Source organism: Phalaenopsis equestris, unplaced genomic scaffold (genome assembly GCF_001263595.1).
Source record: "Phalaenopsis equestris unplaced genomic scaffold, ASM126359v1 Scaffold001303, whole genome shotgun sequence".
In the NCBI taxonomy this organism is placed as follows: domain Eukaryota; kingdom Viridiplantae; phylum Streptophyta; class Magnoliopsida; order Asparagales; family Orchidaceae; genus Phalaenopsis; species Phalaenopsis equestris.
The window spans coordinates 372,390-388,465 of record NW_018165742.1 but is presented as its reverse complement, the minus strand read 5'-3'; the positions used below and the strand labels follow the sequence as shown (position 1 = coordinate 388,465).

Here is a 16,076-nt window from a genome sequence, read left to right as displayed (position 1 = left end):
TCGAATTAGGATACTAAATTGTAGTGATAATTAATTAAATATTATTTTATAATCGGTTATATGTATTCTCTTGTAAAAGAGATTTCAGAACTTAAAAACAAACAAACATCATCTGAAATTAAGGTGAGTACTAATACTTTTAAAAATATAGTAACTTTGATTTCTCTTATGTTTGGTTTGCTATATGACTTGATTAAATAGATCTTACTGCCTTCAATTTCATTTTGATCATGTCGAGTGTATGCCACATGATAATAGCATGTTATTTAACTGCATAGTTCAGGTTATTTAATGGTATGATAATAATGAGATTTTTTATTTTGATTGCTTGCATGTATGTTTAACTATGATTGGGGGAATGCTAATGTACTTGTGCACATAAATGAAAAATGTTATTGATATTGATATATCTTAAATGGTACAAAATTTTCAGACAGTGCTCCTGTGACAGTTGTATACAAATTAAAATAAAATTGATATGTAAACAATATAATAAGATATATAGTGAATGTTTAAATCACATTGAATGATTATGTTAGATAATACAAACTGTTAAACATCATTGTATTATTATATTGTTTAATTGACATGTATATTATCTCTCTTTTCATTGAATTATTATAAAGTAGAAGTATGAGTATTCACTAACTTTGTTTATTTAACTAACATTTTATGTTTGATTAATTTATTAAAAGATGAATGATAAACAAGAAAATATTTATAAACACCGGGGAGAACCATAAATGAGGTAAAATCTAATTGTATTGTTTTATTTTTTTTAGTTGCTCTTTCATTTGCTAATAAATGTTAGTCGCAATCCCGTCTTTGGCTTCCCAGCTAGCGTGACTCACAAATGTTTTTGCGTGTTTCAGTCATCCACACCTTGCCATGTACGCCGTGATCCCTTCTCTTACGACTGTTTCGTGAGTGTCTCGCTTTCCTGTACACTAGGATTATGTCATTGCCTCTCATATAGCTCGAGCTCTACTTTATCGAGCCTATAGGCATGTCATGCTCCTGACGTTGCTTCCTCCTACGACCAATTCCCATAATTCTTCTGTAGCTCCGATCTCGTAGTTGCTTTAGGGCGTTCGCGACTGTATTGCGCCGCGTTTTTTTTTTCTTTCCGGATTGAAAGCTCAAGGCATATACAAAAATAAGCAGCTACAACTTGAGAGATAGTCGATCTTTCAATTCCTACAATTCAAGAGGTAGGAAATCTCTCCAAAACCCTAACTCTAAGATTCAAGACCCAATGTTGTGCATATCCCTAACTCGAAACATATTAACTCTATTTATACCCAACAATAATAATAATAAAAGACTAAATTGTCCTTGGGCTAATAAAAGACAGAGTCATCCCTATTCACTGCAAAACTGAATCTTCAAGCAATGATCAACTGTTGATTAAAGCATATTTAAATAATGATGAAATTATTTTTTATTCATCTTTGACATAGTTTTGGATTTTCTTATTGATTTTTTTTTTCAAGACAATTGTCTATTATTCAAGGCACAAGAAAAGATTTTGGAATGCCATCTTGTAGTAGAATGTGTCACAGGGGGTGGGGCTTGAGCACACAACTATTACAAATGTTAGTCAATAGTCTCACGGATAGAGAATTGACAGATTTTCTACCACTGCCAATGAAACTTTGTCCAAAATTTATTTATGAGATTCAAGCAAAACTCTGATGCAGCACTTGTACTTTGGTAAAAATAATTCTAACTACAACCGAAAAAATGACTATTTTTAGATTGTCTTCTTTCGAATCTGCTCCCAAACTGCCAATTGAGCCCCGGAAACTTCAAAATCATATGCTTATAAGTGCACAGTAGCTTGTATTTTGTCGTTTCTATATTTCATAAGAAGTATTAGGTAAATTTTATTTGTTTACCATATATTAATTTAATAATAAGTAAAATTTTACTTGTAGATGTAAAATAAATTACGTAAAGCTGTACATAATTGAAGTTTCTTTTTATAGTCGATTCTCTTTTGTCTTATTTATGCTTTATTGAGCTGCTAGTCATGCTTAGTGTTATTTAATATCTCAGAGTTCTGTATTAGCCTTGGATCATTCTATTCTGGATGTTGATCAAGTGGAAAACCTGATCAAGTTTTGTCCAACCAAAGAAGAGATGGAGCTTCTTAAGGTGCTTCTACTGACATTTTTTTTAATAGAAAATATTTGTGAAGAGGTTTCTAGACTTTATCCATTTAGGTTTACATTTCTAATTTATGTTTTTTTCAGGCATACACGGGTGACAAGGAAAAGCTTGGGAAATGTGAGCAGGTAGTCAGGTGTCCCTTTTCTTTTAAGAAGTCTCCTTTGACCATCATAAAATAATCTTAGTAAGAAAGTACCGAACTTTAGAACTATGGACACTATTGTATTCACAAACGTGATAATTTAGTTCGCAAAATTGCTTTATAAAGCATGGGAAACAGAAAGTACTCGTTCTTTTTGGCATCTTACAACTAGAAAATAGTGATTTAAATTCCTGTTTCGTTATGCTAGGTCTATCAAAATCTAATTTTTTTCATGAGTTCTGTGATACCTGATGAGTTTGGCAATAGTCCATAAAATAGTGAACATATCTTGACATCTTGTTTTTTCAAGATTTGAAATCCAAAAACTCCCCCTTTGAAGGTATCACATCACTGGGATACATACCCAATGTTTCAAAACAACAGCTAGTTGGAATATTAACCTTTTCAATTAAATTAGTACAACCGGATTCTAACTCTTGTTGCATGGCACACAAATAACTTATTGCCTTAGCTTGCCCATTTAAATCCTTGGTAAGCTGGTAAATTCAATTACTATTCCCTTAGTATTGAATGAGTAGAATAGTGGGATTAGCCGGCATACCTTCCATTAGCCAAAATTGCACTTTATGGAGATTGACTTGTTTTAATTTTCACCTTCCAGCCATATCGAAGTCGAAGATCATTTACGCTGTAATATGGCTTATGAAACCCACTCTCAATATAGTTGCATTGTGCTCCTCCTCTGTTTTTCATTTCATTGTAGGGCGGTAGTTCACCTGATGTTTAAAAAATAATACAAATTAACATGGATAAGATTACCAACGATAATGCATAACAATAACTAAACAGAATTATAAATAAAACAGCATTTTTTATAAACCCTAGGAACTAAATCATGGATTGCATATTCTCATATTTGTGAAACAAAAGTTCAATTTCATGTTACCTGACATGCCCTCCCTCCCTTTTATCTTGCTCATTGATGGGAAGTAGAATATTGGGCTTCATGCGATCACTATTCTTGTTTGGTTTTCACTCAAGTTAGTCGATGACTAACACATGTTAAATGACACCCCTTTACTGGTGAATAATGCCATTTATTATATTATATAGTGGTTAGGCCACAAAGTGGCTTTTCTCTTTTAAATTCGCCTTTAACTTTGACAAACAGTTAAAAGTGACTAAGCTGTTGGTTGCCCCTCTAATCATCATTGTAACTCTAGTTTTGCTATTTACTTATGTTTCCTTGGTCACCCCTACAACATAGTTTTTCTAATTCAGCTATGAGTAAATACTTGAGATATCCTTTGATTTGATGAAAATTTTCTATTTATAAAGTAGATTCAAGCAGTTCAGATTGGTTTAAAAATAAATAAATGTTTTTGGAGGATTTAGTTGGCTTCTTATTAATCTATAAATGCTTTTGGCTAGGATTTGGAGGTAGGGAGTTGAATTGGGTGTGCAATGTTATTTTTGATTTCTTTCTTAATAAACACATAGATGATAACTAAATCAAAATGAAATACATACACAAGAAATCATAGGGCCTATGCCAATTTCAAAGTTACTAGAAATCTGTACAAAAATGGTATGTTTATCCTTCAGCTTGCTATGAATTGTCTATGAATCTCAAGGCTTCATTATGAGTGTAAAGAGTGGACTCAATAGCAATTAGTGACATCAGTGATCAAGAGCTCTCATAATTCCATAAAATTCTTGTTTTGTAGGTAGAGCACATTCTTCCAGAATCATTTCACTTCTCACTGAAGAAGACAATGAGGTACCTGTCTTGACTCAACATAACTCCAATCTTCACTTTGGATGCATCACACTCCACTTTGAATATCTGATTGAATTCTAGAAGATCTTGGACGAGCTTGAGTAACTTGTTTTTTCAAAGTTTTAAAGCTAGCATGTCCTTCATCTGACCAAGAAAATCTGTCGAACTTCAGAAGCTTCATTAGGGTAATAACTATTGAGTTGAAATTTCTAATAAATATTATGTAAAAAAAGTCAATCCATGAATTGACGTATCTAAGTGAATGACTTGGACCGGGCTAGTTAACAAATAGCCTCAATCTTGGCTCTATCTATTTGAATGCAAGTCACTGTTGTAATATATCTAAGAAAGCAAGTTTATGTAGTCAAAAAGTGACACTTATTTGAGTCTTCATATTATTGGGTTGTCCAAAGCATCTAAAAAATCTCTCGTAAGCGCTTTAAATGATCCTCCAAAATATGATTGTACATTAAGATATCATGAAAATATACAACCAATTGATAAATGCTTGAAAAATCTAGTTCATCAGTCACATTAAATGCAAGTCACTGTTTGAATCTTGGCTATATCTATTTGAATGCAAGTCATTGTTGTAATATATCTAAGAAAACAAGTTTATGTAGTAAAAAAGTGTTACTTATTTGAGTCTCCATATTATTGGGTTGTCTAAAGCATCTAAAAAATCTCTCGTAAGAGCTTTAAATGATCCTCCAAAATATGATTGTACATTAAGATATCATGAAAATATACAACCAATTGATAAATGCTTGAAAAATCTAGTTCATCAGTCACATTAAATGCAAGTCCGTCGTACATGCTACCAAAAGACACGATTGTTCACTCTTACTATTTGTCACGTCTTGAAAGATTTCTTCTACTCATCTCCTAATCTCATCCTGATCTGATGGTAACTACTGTGCAAATTGGTTTTGGAGAAGCTGTTAGCTTCGTTCAATTGATCTAACTAGTACTTGATTGTGATTTGTTCACATTATTTCTATCAATACATGTACACCGAGTGCCATTATTCTTTGGTATAATTTGAGCTAGAATTGAACACGAACTAATACTCTCATGGATCAAGTCTTTAGCCATAAAGTTTGTAACTTACTTCTACAAGCTTTACTCGACTAGTCAGATCATGTAGGTAGTTTTGTTTGGAAGAATAAATTCTGGAATGTAGTCTATGATATGCTGGATCTCTCAAAGTCGTGACAAAATAAGAGTAAGTTGTCGATCTAGACATCCTATAACTCTCTCAGGAAGGGGCTGCACTATATATAGAATTGACTTCTTGGACTCATGTTAATCTGATTGTTGCATCTCTCAAGACTTGTAGAAAAGTAGTGTTAGCACTGTGGTCTCATAATTTGTGTGAACACTATATACATGACTCCTTATGAACACTATATACATGACTCCTTGTAAAGAAAAGTGTATGACACGTTTCCTATTCTTGGTGAAAGAGTAAGTGTTGCCAGGGATGCCCAATAGGATGTGATGAATATCCATAAGTACTTCATCACACCACACCCGCTCTTAGAATGTGTCACCAATAGAGAACTCACTAGGCATCTTCTATCAGTTATGATCTCATTTCCTTGCTTCAATCAAGTCAAGGAATATGGTTGGGTGTGTTCAATTGGGTAAGGCTTAACTTATCTACCATTTGCACATTCTCACAATTGTTTCTGTCAATTGTTAAGATAACTCTTTCCTTCATGATGCAACGAGCATGAAAAATGTGATGAAACCATTATTGATTGCTTGGGCTCAGTCTGAAGGATCTGTCAAACCATTATCATCTCTCTATCATTGGAGAGAAGTTGATATTGCTCTTTGCTATCCTCATTTTCTTGTGTCCCCAATATCATTGTCTACTGCTTCCATTATTTCCTGTTTAGGGAAAGATATCACTCGTCTATTTGGACAATCATACGTTATGTGCCCAAAATTATGGTATTTGAAGCACTTCCTGATAGAGGATTTGGGGGTGCTGGATCCATCGACATTCTCTGTAACTTGGGCTTGATCTTGTTATGTTCCCAAAATCATGGTATTTGAAACACTTCTTGGCAAAGAGCTTAGGGGTGCTGGATCCACTCACATTCTCTCCAACTTAGGTTTGATCTCATCTCTTGTGGGGCTGACTTGGGAGCTCTGATAGGTGTACTTTTATTGCTTGCTTCTAGGGCTGAGTTTTTCTTGTAAAGTGTGGCGGCTTTCGCATGCCGATGTTGCTTCACTACCTTTAATGCTTGGGTTTGTATGTCGATTAGGGACTAATACGACTACAAATGTACCATCAAGTTCGTTTCAATATGAGTTATTCAAATTCTACTTTGTACTCCTCAATAGATAATTCTTTTTGGTGCATATTGTAAAGTTTTAAGAATATATTTTGCCAATGATTTTAGGGAAGTTATTTGTACCATATCTCACTTTATCTTGGACCACGTAATGATTTTATTCTTTCCTTCTTGCTATCAGATGCACTTTCGATTTTCACCACAAAGAGCTATTCTTCCTAAGTTTGATGGGCCGCCCCTCTCTTGTACTGTGGAGCATCTTTGTATGCAAAAGCTTGTTCCATAGTATGGAGCCATTTAATGGAGTTGTTAGAATCCATAGAACGGTCAAACGCCGACAAGTTTGTCTTTACCTCAAAACATTGCCTCTTCATTGATATTGAAAATTAAATCGTCGTGGTATTGGTTCATCATCAGTGGAAACATCTTGGTGGAAGGGGTTAACCTCTTTCTCTAGATCTAGTGAGTAACTATTTTGGCTACGAGTGATCTCTCATGATTGTCTTCTTTCATGTTTGGTAAGTTTTTGTTACAGTTGGAGAATTTTCCTTTGCATATCTTCCATTGTGAGCTCGTGGACACCCATTTGAGTCTTCCTCAATGGCATGGTGACACTTTCTCACTTTGGTGTTGGCATGGAGAGAGATTGATTTTGGTGTGGTTGAAGGTGTGAGGGGCAGTTTTAGGGTTAGGGAGAAAGAATACGGTTAGGGTTAGGAACAAGTACTTAAATTATGCTGATTTTAGCTTTATAAATGAGAAAAAAAAGCCCTAGAGATTTTGGGTTTGGATGGCTCTTGTACAAAATAATATTGTTTGGCTTTGTGGAAGATGTTTGAAGTATCAGATCTAAAGGAGAAATTATAGAATGGAAAAAGAAAGAGATTATGCCAAGTGTTGGATATTGGAAGGGGATTAAAGGGATTCAACTGCTTTCGATGATTCATATAATAGACAACACAACAAATGATAATATCGACATAGCGCGTAAGCCAAGAGAGATCTACCATCTCGTCTCAAACATGCTACAAACACACTACTTGTATAAGAACAAATGATTTAACACTCTTTATGGTAGAAATTAAAGAAAATTTATAAATGCACAAATCAAAAGCAAAAGTCCTCAAAATAGGAGTTGACAACCTATTTACATGTGGCAAACTAAAATTGCCATAATAATAGCCTAAATAATGGATATGAAGAGGGGTGGGGGGTGAGGGGGTGAGTTTGAACTTGGCTAGCCCATAAGTTTGGGATCGCTTGAATCGGTCCCTCCCTGGATTGTTTCTGCTTAGAGGCGAACAACATGGATGCTCGTGTTAGCATGACGCATAAATTTATTCTCCTATAATTATTATAATGCTAAACATTTTTTTTTGTTTTTGAATGTTTTTACCAAAATGCTTAATTAATAGTCATTTAACGTCATCTTTAGAATTTCCTTTATAATAAACATGAGATAAATATATAAAAAATAGAAATTCATTAAAAAAAAAATCATGAGGCCTATGACAATTATAAAGGGCTTGAACTCGACGAACACATGGGGCTAGGATTGCTTGAATCGTTCTCTTCCTGGATCAAGTCAACTTGGGGGAGGGCTGTGTGGAGTCAGTAGGACTCAATATATATGTTTTTTCCTCTTATAATTATTATTATGCTAAACAATTTTTTTATACTTTTTCTTAATAAAAAAGAGATAAATACATAAAAAAAATTTCACACACACAAAATCATAAAAGGTCCTTCAAGTTTGTTCAAAAGCTGTTTATCTCAAAGTAATAGAAGGGAATTCAATCTAAGGTTTTCCTTATGTAGTTATAATAAGATGCCAATCTTGAAAACTTTTATGTTGGTCGCCACATGCATCAAATGCAAACATAAGAGAAGAGAGCTATAATAATGATGATAACTTTCTACTTTCCTACGCAATGCAAATATAAATATTGCCAAAAAGTGTTGAAATAAGATGCAGTTCATTACTAGCCGCTATCTTGACTTGTTTCTAGTTGATGGTAGTGTTATGGCTTATTGTCACAACCAGGATGATTGCTACTGAGCTTATTTGATACTGAAGTTAACTCAAACCACATTAGGAAAATTAAATATTATTACTCAAAGCAGATAGACAGTTATAATCAATCACACTTAAAAGAGATAATATAACTCACACAACAGACAAACTAGCATTAATGCGGATCCCGAGTGAATGTGGTGAGGCAGCGACAAGGTAGGGAAGGGGTTTCTGGGCTATGAATGAAGAGCGACAACGATTATGGGTGGTTGGAACAGCAGGGCAACAAGGGAAGCCAACCCAAACAACAAGGAGGAGGCATTGCAACAATGACAACAAGTTGAAATGAGGGGAAACAGGTGGCGAGGTTGCTGGAATAGTAGAAAAGAACCCAAATTGTTGTTTTCAGGTGGCGACAGCAAGTGAACGGCGGCGGCAACGACGGTGAAGGCGTGGGACCGCGGGACAAACGAAGGAGGATTGTCCAAGGGTTGCGACATCTAGAAGGATACTGGACGACGACGAACTGTAGGAAGACAACAACGGGACTGTTGTTGGGGCGACTGCAACAAGGAGGAAGGTGTGGCAGTGACGCGAGAGGGATGCAGGAAGGGGTAGGGAAGATAATCACCACTTGGAAATCAAGATACAACCGAAACACCAATTGGAACCCTGGGGATACAACCCTCGAAAAAAATAAGAGATGTTGGCGGCTGTCAGGATACAAAAATCATAAGTGACTCCAAACCCTAATACAATACAGATATAGGAAATGACTAGAAAGAAATGAAGGGTAATAGAAAAAAAAATACAAGGGAAACAATATTATTTCAGCCTCTCTCACGATAGATATTTTTGCAGTACTATAGCAGCTTCAGTACCTCAGTATTTTTTTTTTTTGCGGTGAGCTCTCGCATCAATCTTGTAGAGCTTAGGGGAGCTTCGACCTCATTCGTCGAAACTTCTTTCTCCTCATCATAGTGTGTCAGTTCGACGATGTTGACTTTGGCAGAAACATTATAATCTCCTGGTAAGTCAACTCTTTTGGCGTTGGCATTCCAAATCGTATCTTGATAGAATATATATTCTTCCTATTTTGGCACAATCATAATTAGAATTGTATGTGGATGAGTATCCTCATAAACCAAGCCTCAAGACATCAAATTTGTAATTGTTTTTTTTACTTTTCGTACTCATCCAAGTGTATCTGACAAACAAGTATGTAAGAAGGAATAAACCATGGGACGAGATCTATGGCAGACCGGGCTGCACTGAAGCATAATTACTCAAGAGGCCTCCTGGATCCCATTGTAGGATGTTCATTTCTATAAATCCCCTAAAGCAATTTCCAACACTATGATTCATTCTTCCTGCCTGAACAAGTGTCAATGGGTATAGTGCTGAACTGAATTTAATATCCCAATGACTCTCTAGGGTTTCTAGAAGTGGCACCAAACAATATCATCTCGAACATAGCGGACTTCCCTCATAGGGGCAACTCAGGAAATAGGTTATATATCTAAAAAGCCCGTATTTCTCTTCTCAGGGATTGCTTTGTGTCAGATATTGAGTCCTCAAACCCATGGATCTTTTTGACATCCATTACCAATCTTGCTGATGCATCTCTCAACGCCTGCAAAACTGTAGCTCGAGGCACCATAATCTCATACACTCATGAATGCATTTTATTTGAGACTCACTATACCTTCTAGAAGAGCTACTATCAACTCAATTAGAGTCTCTTTTTCGGGTTCAACTCGAATCGCTGACGTCTTTGTTTGTTTGTCAGAAGTTGAGAATCATCTCTGAAATCTTCATCGTTTCCTGAATCATCATTTTTTTTCAACTACTCCCTGATTCATGAAATCGATCATTCTCCTGGTTATGTGATCTGATTCATAATGGCTATTCCCAAATCCATGAAACTTGAAACACTTTTTGCCATGAACAGACTTTGGCATGTTGGTTGGTGCTCTTTGTTTTCCCTTTGAACTAATGTCTCCTCAGGCATGTTCAACTTGGATGTTCCCTTAAGTTTACTCTAGCTGTAAAATCTTGGGGTTGAACCCTATTTGTAAGTTGTGGTGGTCGCTCGGTGATGTAGTCTCTCCACTTTTAAAGTTAGGGTCTGAACGTCTGCTTTGTAGTGAGCTGATATGAACTGGCGTTATATCTCTCATTTCATCTTAGATTAGGTAGTAATTTTATCTTTTACTTCTCGTTGGTGCAGGTACTTCAGATTTTGTTGCCAAAATAATGCATTCTTCTTCTACTTGCTGGTGGCTAGTTTCACCAATCTGTCCAGTGGGACGTCTTGACACTCAAGCACACATTCCCAAGTGCCGCGCCACTCGATTACCTTATCCAGATCCATGTGCCCATTAAAATATGATAAATCCAAATTTATTTCAAGATTTCGATTTCTTAGATATTTTTGTGGTCATTGAGCTAGAGATTCTCAATTCCTGGAATCCTCATGATGGAAGAGGTTCACTCCATCCCTTCGATTTAGCGAGTCGTCATTGTAGCATGAGCGACTCATTCGGATTGCCTCCTCTTAAAGGTGGTAAGTCTCAGTTGTAGTTGGTGGGTTTTTCACTGTATATTCTACCTAGAAATCCCTTGGACACCTCTTTGTTGATTTCCCATAGAGGACATCGTGTCTTTTCTTCTCGATAAGGCTTCCAACGATTTTTTCCTTGTCGGCATGGCTAGATTTTGGGTATGGGTGGGTGGAAGGATACACTGTGAGGGTGATATAGGATGAGAAAGAAAAATTCTAGATGGAGATAGGTTTGGGTGTGGCGGATGCTAGATACCCTAGGATAGAACTAAGATTATGCTAGCTCTGATACCAAATGATACTTGATTTTACCCAAGTCGCATTAGGAAAAACAAATATTATTACTTGTAACAAGTAGGTGGTTACAATAAAGCACACTTAAAAAGAAAATACAACACACATGACACACAAACTAATGTTGGGGCGGATCCCGGGTGAAGGTGGTGATGGTTAGAGGGTCTGGTGAGGCAACAACAAGGTAGGGAAGGGGTTTTCAGACTATGGATGAGGAGCGACAATGATTATGGCTGGTTGGAACAACAAGTCAGCAAGGGACGGCATCCCAAACAACATCAGTTGGTTGTTTGGAGTGGCTGGACAATAGGAAACAACAAGGGGGAGGCATTGCGACAATGAAAACAAGCTGAAATGAGGAGAAACAGTTGGTCGGGTTGTTGGAACATTAGAAAACAACCAGGACAGTTGTTTCCAGTCGGCGACAACAAGCGAGAATGACGGTGGAGATGGCGTTGAAGGCATGAGACTATAGGACAATCAGAGGAGGACTGTCAAGGGGCTGCGACAGCGAGAAAGATAGCTGGACGGTGAGGAACTACCGGAAGACTGCAACGAGACTGCTGTCGAGGCGACTGTAATGAGGAGGAAGGCGTGGTAGCGAAGCGAGACTGATGCGGGAAGGGGTAGTTAAGATAATCACCACCTGGAAACCAAGATGCAACTGAAACATCACTTGGAACCCTAGGATACAACCCCCGAAGGGAAGAAGAGATGTGGGAGGCTTTCCCCATTCAAAACACATTAAAAACTAACTTCCAAACCCTAAACTAAAAAAGAATGAAGAATGAGAAATAAAATATAAAATTGGTAAACGGGATTATTTCGGTCTATCTCCCACGATGGATATTTTTGTGGTACTGTATAGTGGTATTTTTTTTTTGTGGTAAGCTGCCGGGTCAATATTATTCTCCTATAATTACCATGCTGCTAAATATATTTTTGTTCTTGATATTTTTTTTTAACCAAAATGCTTCTTCTATAATCTTTTACCGTCCCCTTTTTCTTTACAAATTTATCGAAAATATTTACTAATGAAACTACTCCAATATTACCCATGTTCTCGATATATCAGCACTATTTCTTTTTATTTAAATCATTAAGTTCTTCCAAAAGCTTTTTTTGAAGTCTCATTTAATGATTTATCCAAAAAAGTATTTTCTCTTTAATTAAGATCTTATTATAATAACTTTTAATTCATCCAACCTGGCAAGGTCTGTAGATATCTTCTCTCTGCCTTAGTTATATATGTATGTCTATTTCTCTTCCCTTAGCCTTTCTATATAAATAGTTTTTTAAATGGCACTTTTGAGGCTTTTTTAGAGTCCACCTTAGCATGGGGCGGTGTAAAATTTTTCCAGGGTTATTAGTGTGCCCTTTCGGGCATCACCTTGGATTCCTAGGGGTTGCCTTTTACGCCCTGCTGATCAAGCAGTAGTCCCATTTAACTTAAACTAAATTACTAAAGTTTTATTTATTATAAATATCTTTGTTATCTTATTATATGAAATATGATCCAAAATGCTATTTATCTTTTACTCTCTCAAATGATAAGTTCTGTCAAACTAATTCCTCTCCTACTAACACACAAAGTATGAAAGTTGTAAGCTTGACTCAGCTCCATCCTCGCATCATTTTTGGATCTCTATCTACATCCTAGAGGTTCATTGTTGACTTCCATTCCTCTTGCTGACTTGTCACGTGTTTTCAGGAAGCCCTTATTTCAGCTCACCTCCTCTTATTTCATATTTTATTATTTTCTATGTTTTTGTCTATTAGATTTTAGAGTTAGAATATGAATCATATCACCATGGAGTTTAAGTTATGGAATTTTTTTTAATAGATAAGTTTTATTCATTTTTTTATTTGTATGTGTTTAAAAATAAAATTCATGGGCCTAAAACCATGCATTGTGAATAGATAAAATACCTCTCCTTATGCGTCTACCTTTTGAACCATTTTATACAAGTCATTGAAAATTGTAGTTTTGCTTTTCTCATTATCTTTTTTTTTTTTCCAAAACGTTTTTCTCCCTTATAGTCGTCATTGTAAATCTTAATATTTACTCTTTTCCACTCCTTTAAATTTTTTTTTTTCATTTATGTAGTCTCTTAGACCATCTTACTCCACTTTGCCTTTATGTTTATCCACACATTATCTATATCGACTCTCCTAAAAATTATACAACAATTCTAATGAAACCAGCCTTCCTATAGACTTGAAGTTTGGCCCAATTATTGAATTCGAATTTACCCCTCTTAAGTAAAAATTTGCTATATAAAATATTTCTCATTTTTAATGTTCCACCATTTTATCATATACAACTGTTTTATTCAATTACTATTGTTGTACTCCAAATTTTTAAATCCATAACTCCCACTTTATGTTATGTGGTCAAATTTTGTCTTATAATCCCTCTGTATTCTTTGAAAAAAAAGAACTTTCTTTCATTTGATGTAAAGATTAACCAAGTGCTCAGCATTTGTTTGTAGTGCCAATGCGAAGTCTTATACTACTATAAAATCCAGTTATATATCAATTGATTGAAAGTTGTCATTTTTTTGCTTATAGAATTATCATGCGGTGCACAGTTACTATGCGAGCTGAAGTGCAATTTTGCATAGCTTTCACAAAGTGTTAGTTATGCCTCAAGGCATTGTGGGCACGTTCCTCATGTTTTTTTATTAAAAATGCAGTTTTTCCTAGAGCTTATGAAGGTTCCTCGTGTAGAATCCAAGTTAAGAGTATTCTCTTTCAAGATTCAATTTGGTCAACAGGTTGTATGATATGCTTGTTTTATTCATTATGCTTAGTAGTTTGCATGATTCTGATTAAATTAATTGTTTTCTTTCAGGTTTCTGATCTCCAGAACAGTTTGAACTCCATAGATTCTGCATGTGAGCAGGTATTTTTCTTCCTAATCTTATTTGATATTCTCTCTTTACCTCGTCCATAACTTATTTGTAGCTATTCATGCTTTATGATTTACCAGTTAAGGAGTTCTGTCAAGCTCAGGGAAATAATGAAGAAAATCTTGTACCTTGGAAACATGCTAAACCAAGGAACTGCTAGAGGTAACAACTTTTCATCTATTGTCACATGGTATTACTATGTTTTGACCAGAAATGAATGCACGGATTTGAGAGATAATTCATTTTAACTAATTTTAGCTATTTGGATGACCATACATATCAATCTAGAATGGTGCCGCGCGTCACACAAAAATAACAACAAAAAAAATATAACCTTTATACCACTAAGTGGGATTGGCTAGATGAATCTTTTTTTTTTTTACATTGCGTCCTATTTAGTGTCATATTTTCATTTAATTCTAATAAATTAAGATAATTTTTTATACAATATGCCCAAGTTTTCCTAGGTCTACCTCTGCCTTTCTTAACATTAGTCAAATTTAAAACATCTACTCTCCTTATCGGATCATCAAATGGTCGAGGTTTAATATGTGACCAAACCATCCAAGATCATTCTCTCTAATTTTTTCCGTCACCGGAGCTACACCAATCCTATCATAGATATATCATTTCGCCTTTGATCTCTAAGTGTAAAGCCACTCATCCACTTGACCTAATCATTCTCATCCCGACAACACTTAACTTAGTTTTATGCTTCTCTTTTAAAGACCAACATTCAACACCATAGAACATTGCATGTCTCACCACCATCTTATAAAATTTTCCTTTCAATCTAAGCGGTACTTTTCTATCACACAATAGGTCCGAAGTATTCCTCCACTAGAACCAACCAACTTGAATTCTACTAATAACATCACCATCTATATCACCATCACTTTGAACGATAGGCCCCAGATATCTAAAGCGTTCACACCTTTTAATATGTTGATCACCCATAGTTACAATTCTGTCACTAGAGCTACTACTGCTAAAATTACATTCCATGTATTCAGTTTTAGTTCTACTTAAGTGAAGGCCTTTAGACTCCAATTCTGTCACTAGAGTAAATATTTGTTCATTCGTGTCTTCTCATTTTGGCTCGAAATACTACTAATCCATCATATATATATATATATATATAGGGAAAAGGCTGCTCATTTCATAGATAATTTAATTACAAACTCTCAAGTGAGGGACCTCCAGAAGGTCACCTGAAAGCAAAAAAGGAGAGGAGAAGGTGGAGAAGAAGATACATTAGTCACCTCAGAAGCTACACCTGATCTAGAAAGCCAGTTAGCAGGGTCATTTCCTTCTCAATAAATGAATGAAGCTTTGACCTTGAGTAGGGATTTGATAAAATTAATCTTTTGCATCCATTAGGAATGCCTCCAAGAAGGGGAGCGGGCCGAACACGAATACACTTTTTGAGCTCGAAATATCAACGAGTTGCTCGTGTTTGACTCGTTTACACCCCTACACCTAATCATTCTCATCCCGACAACACTTAACTTAGTTTTATGCTTCTCTTTTAAAGGCCAACATTCAGCGCCATAGAACATTGCATGTCTCACCACCATTTTATAAAATTTTCCTTTCAATCTAAGCGGTACTTTTCTATCACAAAATAGGTCTGAAGTATTCCTCCACTTCAACCGACCAACTTGAATTCTACTAATAACATCCTCATCCATATCACCATCACTTTGAACAATAGACCCTAGATATCTAAAGTGTTCACACTTTTTAATATGTTGATCACCCATAGTTACAATTCAGTCACTAGAGCTACTACTACTAAAATTACATTCCATATATCAGTTTTAGTTCTACTTAATTGAAGGCTTTTAGACTCCAATGCAGACCTCCATAATTGAAGTAGCACAAAAATAGCGCGAGCTGAATATATATATATATATATATATATATATA

General features: G+C 35.5%; 1 protein-coding gene across 1 annotated transcript in view; it reads left to right on the top strand.

The window, feature by feature from the left end:
- LOC110033806 (formin-like protein 20) overlaps window positions 1–16,076 on the top strand; it is a 60,528-nt gene that overhangs the window by 19,215 nt on the left and 25,237 nt on the right. The window contains 5 exon segments of the mRNA XM_020737911.1: window positions 2,059–2,157; window positions 2,256–2,297; window positions 13,932–14,012; window positions 14,090–14,140; window positions 14,228–14,309. Of these exon segments, the coding sequence (XP_020593570.1) occupies window positions 2,059–2,157; window positions 2,256–2,297; window positions 13,932–14,012; window positions 14,090–14,140; window positions 14,228–14,309 (355 nt within the window).